Genomic DNA, 7642 nt, shown 5'->3' on the forward strand with positions numbered 1-7642 from the left:
ATGTGCATCAACAGCAATGGATAGATCTCAAGCCCCTACATTTGTCTTTTATACACACATCATTATTACACCAAGCCTTGAAAGGGTTCTTTTTTAAATGGGACCTAAGTGGTGTCGAAGCTAACATGTATCAACTTGTGGACAAAAGACAAATGAAAGGGCTTGAGATCTATTCATATGGTGAAGGTTTGATCCAAGGAAACTTGAATGAGCATAGCTCGGCATATTTTTGTAGTCTAGCCTAAGTATTGGTAAGTTGATTGCTTGATGGACTTCACATTATGGTTTCAAACATAGAGAGAATGTTGTGCTTGCATCTAAACAAACAATTAAGTATAACGTAGACATAATGTTAGACTTGCATTTAAACATATAGTATAGCATTGCAAGGCAAATAGGCGCCCATAACAAGTGAAAAAATCATTAATTAGCCAATATAATCTTAGAAGTTATTGTTTTTTTTCTTAAGTTTTAATAACACCATGCTAGTTGATTAAAATTTTGCATTCTTTTGGCTTTTCAGTGATTACAAGATTTTATGCACCTTTTATACTAGTTTTGGCTTTTGAATTATGTAATAATGACATTATACATCCTTTTGCACTAATGATGGTTTTCTCTTGTGGCGTACATTTACCTCACAAGACACAGAGACAAACAGAATTGAAAGAATAATCTGCATTCTTAAGTTTTAATAGAATGTGCATGCAATTCAAGGCAATTCAAACGACGAGAATAAGGTACACAATGCCTTTGTACTTGCTATGAATCTTGATATATTTACAGGTCCCTTTCACTTTCTAGGGGCAATAGATAATGAATCTTGATATATTTATAGACCCCTTTAGTTTCTAGGGGCAATAGATAATGAATCTTGATATATTTATAGACCCTTTTAGTTTCTAGGGGCAATAGGTCATGTTGAACCATTGGATTGTGCTCACCTTGGGTGGGAAAGCATTGTTCTTAAGATTTCCTTCATCGAGCTCGCGTGAATTTTATGCCTAACATGATGCTAATTTAGGTACACCTTGCTGATGCTGTTATCACATTGTGTAAATTTGACACAATGCATGGGTTTGTGGTGTTGTTGGATGGGTTACCCATTGATCTAAAAATGCTCTAAAATGCCTGATTGGCATTCATTCTCCTTTCATTTATAACAATCTAGGCATGTCACTTTGCCAACCAGTAGCTTGGCAACAATGAGACTTTTACATCAAGTATTCAAATCAAATGACTGCATCGTCCTCGTGCCTCTTTTATACTCCCCATTTGCCTTTCAAGCTGTAATTAAATAGATAGATACATTACTGTGAACTACATACTGTCTTCATTGTTTGAATTAACAATGTCAGTGGTCAATCCCAAGTGCAAGTGAAGTTAACAAACTTTTATCATAGTTTACATTGACAAAGCTCTCGAGATGGAAAATGACATGAAACCAACCCTCGAAATATGATAACAAATGAGAGCTTTGCTTCAACAAGTACAGGTAACTCCTCCTCTGGAAATTGCAGTATTAGTTGATTTTCTGTGAAAACATAAGGACCCTTCATCCTAACAAGTACAGTTTGATGGATCACATGATGTAGTGTGGAGACTTTTGCATGGTTCACTTGCAAGTTGCATAACAAGTACAGTTTGATGGATCACATGATGTACTGTGGAGACAGTTGCATGGTTCACTTGCAGTTGCAAGAGCAAGTGAAGTTAACAAACTTTTATCATAGTTTACATTGACAAAGCTCTTGAGATGGAAAATGACATGAAACCAACCCTCGAAAAATGATAACAAATGAGAGCTTTGCTTCAACAAGTACAGGTAACTCCTCCTCTGGAAATTGCAGCTATTAGTTGATTTTCTGTGAAAACATAAGGACCCTTCATCGTAACAAGTACAGTTTGATGGATCACATGATGTACTGTGGAGACATTTGCATGGTTCACTTGCAGTTGCAGTTCTTGCAAAACCATCATAACCTTGGCGATAGAGTGATTTTCCATTGGACCTTGGACCCTGATGAGGGCTTCCCTGCCCACAAGAAGCTGTACATGTACTGCCAATCTGCACCTCGGGCAAGGGACTGCATTGACATTAACAGTAGAGCAGCTGCTTTGATCCCTCAAAGCAATCCTTACAGAAGAAAACCCTTCATGGCCAGAATGAAGAAGCTTTGGTGACTTACCAGCTGAACCCATGATCTCCTTGTTTAATGTCTCTACTCGCCCAAGTAGCACCTTCTTCTCCGACTCCAGACAATGCATCTTACCTTTCAGCTCTTGGATATAGGATGCAGCATCCGCCAGCAATGAAGCTTTATCCATCTTTGACACATTCGGTACCACCGCCCTTAAGGCATAAAAATGCTGGTTGAGCTTCTCTCTCCTTTGCCGCTCAGCCTCCACATGGTTCAAGGGCTCTTCTCTACCGTTTGCAGGCTTTCTACCCCTTTTCTTGGTCTTTTTGTCATCAGCCATCTTGTTGCATTGTGTTTCCTTGAGGCTGGTTTCCATGTTTTTATCTTCCAATTCCACATCAATGCATGTGGCTCCTTTCATTGTGGGAGAAAATCTGTTGAGCTTCTCTTCTTTACCCTTGATGTCATGCATCCTAGCATCATCGGCACTGTGTGAAGGCTGGGTTATTCTAGGACTTACACTCTGGCTGTGACTGTACATCTGTATTTCTGGGGCCTTTGAAATATAAGTGTATTCTATGGTGCTCGATAATGTGGAACCCTCTTTATGACCATTGCAGCGCTGAGAGGCTGACCCTTGCACAAAATTGAGCTTTGTGTCTGAGCTTTTCAAACTGTTACAGTGAGCAAGCCCCTCTGCTGCTGGCTTACCAATGGCACTCGGGTAGTTATCAGCTTCAGTGGCATTGAGCATATAGTCTGCAATAGACTGACTATAGCTTTGAGCCACCAAACTACTTGCTGCATGATTGAAAGTTTGCGAATCTACCCAGCCAGGCTTGAATTCTGGAAAAATGGCAGTGTCTTCTTCAACCTCGCTTCTTCGACTCAGGAAAGAGTTTTCGGAAAGCGAGGGCAACATGCCCATGGATAGCTTCTCCCCTTCCTGTCTTGAAAATATTGCATCAGAGAAAGACAGATCCTTAGAAACCACTCTCTGCAAAGGGTCTTTTGCTATGTTGTGAGCCATATCACTACTGGAAATGTGGCTTGACGCAAGGCCATGGATGGGACTGGAAACAAGCCCAAAAAAGCCTGATGAAGTGGGCAAGTTGCGAGATGTTGCAGAAGAGAATCCATGAGAAGAAACATCAGGACATGAAAGCAAGGCATCATTCCATGTACAATCTGGAAATGAATCCTTGATGCCGTGCATGAAAGCTAGGGTTTCAGGGATCAAATCAGTGGATCCAAGCTCTAAAACACCGGCTACCGTGGGAAGACAGACAATGGTATGGATGCCAAACTGTTGGGCAAGCTGAGCTCTGGGACAAGGGAGGCTCTGAGCTTGAAGAGGGCCTGCAACCCACTTGTATTGAGATGTAGCATAAGCTATGCCAGGAGTCCCGACACCAACCGAGAAAGTGTTCATCATGGAAACAAGGTAAAACCACTCTGTGTCTGTGACATCTGCATCAAGTGCGGCATCAAGCTCTGCTAAATCGTGCCCTTCCACCATAGCCTGAAGCTCTCTCAGGACTTTTCTTCTCCGTTGCTGGTCTATTTCACTGTGCGAGGACAAGCCAGGGTTATGACTCTTAGGGTTAAAGTAGCCATCTCCCCAGCACAAGACTTGTTCTCCTTTGCCGGAGCGTGCAAGCTGCCAGAAAATGGCATAAGTCCAGCTCTTAAAACCATTTTCTGCAGCAGATTGAAGCTTCTGCTGCAGACTATCCTCTTCTTCAGCCATGGCGCTGGCTTCTGCGTGCTGCTCTTCAGCCATGAAAGCCTCCACGAGAGCCCGGTGATCTTCCCAGAGGCTATCCATCAAACCTAATTTTCACGGAGAAAAGTGCCCCAAGAAGAATATGAAGCAGAGATGCTTATTTGTATGCTGCAAACTGATGATTTACGCGATGACTCATTCTAGCAGAGCTTCATGAAACCCTAATTTTCACAGAGAACAGAACCTTACGGAAATTTTGAAGCAGGGATGCTAAAATGGATTATTTACGCCACGGCTCATCCTGGAAGAGATTCATGAAACCCTAATTTCCTGGAAGAGGTTCATAAAACCCTAATTTCCACAAAGGACAGAACCTGAAGGAGATTTTGAAGCAGAGAAACTGAGGTGAAAGGCAAACAAGGGTACAAACTGATGGTTTAAGCCACGGTTAATGTTTGCAGAGCGTCGTGTGAAGGGCGTCGTGGTTTCATTTTCCAGGTAATGCCGAGCAGGCGGGGCTGGCTATGGCGAAAGAACCGCACGTGCGTGTGTGTGTGTCTCCCCAGACAGTGCATGCTTTTTCGAATAATTGAAACCACCAATGAGTGGCCTTTCAATATTTTTGTCGTGCTCATGTCCCCTTCCATCACGTTTTCAATGGACCCATTTATGTGAACTTGAAAGCACCTCCTCCAAAGAGAAGAGAAGACGAAGCTAATGACAAAAGCGTTTCTCTGTTCGTTTTTTGTTCGTTTCTCTGTTCGAGTCTCACGAGACTAGCTTACTCGTTTCTCACCCCAGCTTAGCTCGAAAAACAAAGCAAAGTATCTAGAATAGGGTCCTGCCTCCTTCTAGTGCCTCTTGGTCAAAAGTGATTTGTTTTTTCCTCCATATTTCTTAATATAATATAGTCCCTATTTTGCCAAAACAATATAATATAGTCGCTCTTCCTTTTCTTAATTATTTTGCAACAACCCAAAAAGGAAACTTGAATGCACTGCACGAAAAATATTTTTTATTTACTAGTGAAAAACTCCCATCTCACAATACTGGAGGTAGTTTTTGGATACTTTATAATTTTTAAAGCTATTATTACTAAAGTCACCAATTTTTCAGCCTTCAATCATTTTTTTAAATTTTTGAAGGCACAATTACAATTTTTGAAGGTGCAATTACACTATAGTCTGGTTTTTTTCAAGCATTGCTTGAAAGTTGAAAGACCAAACATTTTGTAGAGCATAGATAATATCAGGGATGTTGAACTTTGATAATTTGATGTCCCTTACCAGCTACATCTCGTGTGAGACTTAGCAAGTCTCTTTAGCACTTAATGCTTAAGTTAGTCATCTGCTTAACTTCACCAACATTACTAAAATTGGGCGAAGTTATTTAGTGTAAAGGCGAATATCAAATCAAATAGTAGCATTGATGATATTTATCCCTTTTCCACTACCAAGTTAGTTTGCGTGCAAGAGGAGTGTAAATCCTACTTTCCATAATTGGCACTCATCAATAGTAAGATTTAACCCTAAATTCTCTCTCTCTCTCTCTCTCTCTCTCTCTCTCTCTCTCTCTCTCTCTCTGAGAGAGAGAGAGAGAGAGAGAGAGAGAGTAAGCATGCCTTTTTGTTTAAAAAGTACTAAAATGCAATGTGAAAATTATCATATGGTTTCTTACTCCTACGCCACTGAATTAATTGAAAAAGGGCTTGTTCAGAATTAGGGGCCCCAATTAAATAACTATCAACCAATCCCTCAAAGAGCAAAGCTTCAACTTATGTATGCATGCATGTATAGTCATGCATCATAAGGAAATCATGATTATTTAGAATTTGAACTAATTCTGGGCACCTTATCAATGTAGGTATGCTAGATACCAAATCACATTGCAATGTCTATAGAAGTTATAACCTCTAGCCTTATGAGTCATTTCTCATGCATAGGGAAGAGGTTTCAAGAATAGACAACATTGCTATTATTTAAACTGAAGGTTCCTATACAACTTGCAAACCTACAACAAGAGTTGGTGCGACTTTAATGATACAATTAAGAGGTGATGGTTGGAGAGAAATAATAGGGATCACCTTGCTTTGCATGCTTTCCCAAGCAATTGGTAACACGAGGCTAACCAATTTACAGATCACCAATAAATCTTGCACTGTCCAACTTGCAAAGAGCCCTCCCAACCCTACTAGGTGGACAACATGGGCAATCAAAGTTCACCCAGTCATATGCTAATTTTTGACATTTTAGAGCTTGTAACACAAGTAGGCACATGCAAGATTTTGCAACCCACATGACAAATACCAATTTGTTAAAAGAAAGGCATTGTTAAACATGAGCCCACCTAGCAAAAATGAAGAAGAAAAAAATGCTTCCAGCCTAAAGGCGCAAAACATAATGTGGACAACATGACTTTTTTTTCCACCACGAGGTCTTATTCCATTCCTAGTCACACACAGGAATTCCACCTAGCTACACACACACACACACACACACACACACAATACTTACCACACACACACACTCGAGTACCACAAGGGGGTACCACCCTTTCCAAATATTGGCCACTTTATAGGCAGTGGACAAGCTGTAGGACGAACCCCACAAGTTAGTTGCTCGGCCGATTGGAGTGAACACCTCGCACAATTTTGGTAGAACTGCGTGTCGTAAGTCGAGTCATGATCTTTGATGTCCATGGTAACCATCGTCCCTGATCCAGAGCGTGAGCTTGAAGGGCAAGCATTACACACCATTGTCCTTGTAGGATCATCGAAGAAGGAAGGTGGAAGCAAGCCCCATGACAATCGAACAAACGGCCTAAGGAATGCGGATGGCTACCTACATGCCCGCCTGCACGCGAACACACCCTTAGTATAAGATGTCTCCAAGAGGATTTGAACCCTAGACCTCCTGTAGAAAATCCAAAGGCTTATCCACTAGGCTACCGCCTTGGGGATGACAACATGATTTTTTCATGAACAGTCCCCTTTAAATTCTAATTTGTGAAAAGCTTCTGGTGATTTGCTAAAGGAAATGTTACGCCTTACTATTTTCTTATTTTTAAACCGATAGTAGACTTCTAATCAAAAGCTTAAAGAAATTTATGAGCTTTCCTCCACCTATCCTGAGTTACAACCATGATGGATTTACTTATATGTAGGACAAGCTCAAAAGGGCTAAGATGATGTCACATGTAAGAGAGTTTGCAGCTTGTCTAATCTCACCACATGTGTTGTTGTGGTAGCATTAGAAATGAAAACAAGTTGGATTCTTGCAGCTGATTTTGTTAATATTAACTGCATGAGAGAATTATCACATGCTTAGATTTCCATGATAAAGTTATATTTATGTTCATTTGATGTACGAGATCTCTATAGGTGGTTAATCACCCTCTTGTAGACTAATAATAATAGTGGCACGCTCAAGCTAAATTTGAAACTTGCCTAGAGGACTCTTCGTAACACTATTTGGGGACACTATGTGCATTGTGTTTCATCATGATCTAAGATGAGAAAGAAGATGAGAATGTTATGTTATGAAGAACTTGAATCAGCATGCTTGTAGATTTTTGTAATGGTTTTTCCTTTTTTGCATGATATTTGGTGAGAAAGAAGTTTATAAAAAATGAAAATAAAAAATCTCCTTTATAGATCGAGGTTCATGAAAGAGTTTTGATAAAAGCTTTAGCATTTATAAACTACACATGGTCAAAAGTTTTTCTAAAAGGTTTAGCATTTCTAAACTACACATGCATAGGCTTCCCAAAGAATAGG

The 7642-nt window shown here is 40.3% G+C and overlaps 1 protein-coding gene across 1 annotated transcript; it reads right to left on the reverse strand.

Moving 5' to 3' along the window:
- Positions 1–1274: 1274 nt before the first annotated feature.
- Positions 1275–4682, reverse strand: LOC147637010 (transcription factor MYC2-like). Its single transcript, XM_086800616.1, has one exon. The coding sequence runs from the start codon at positions 3967–3969 to the stop codon at positions 1813–1815; it is 2157 nt and encodes a 718-aa protein (XP_086656742.1). The 5' UTR covers positions 3970–4682; the 3' UTR covers positions 1275–1812.
- Positions 4683–7642: the final 2960 nt, after the last annotated feature.

This window comes from Cibotium barometz, chromosome 7 (genome assembly GCF_041138505.1).
Source record: "Cibotium barometz isolate CiBa-2024 chromosome 7, ASM4113850v1, whole genome shotgun sequence".
Taxonomy (NCBI): domain Eukaryota; kingdom Viridiplantae; phylum Streptophyta; class Polypodiopsida; order Cyatheales; family Cibotiaceae; genus Cibotium; species Cibotium barometz.

Bases quoted from the DNA above. Each gene is read 5' to 3' on its own strand.
- LOC147637010 (XM_086800616.1), bottom strand. From the start codon at position 3,969: ATGGATAGCCTCTGGGAAGATCACCGGGCTCTCGTGGAGGCTTTCATG.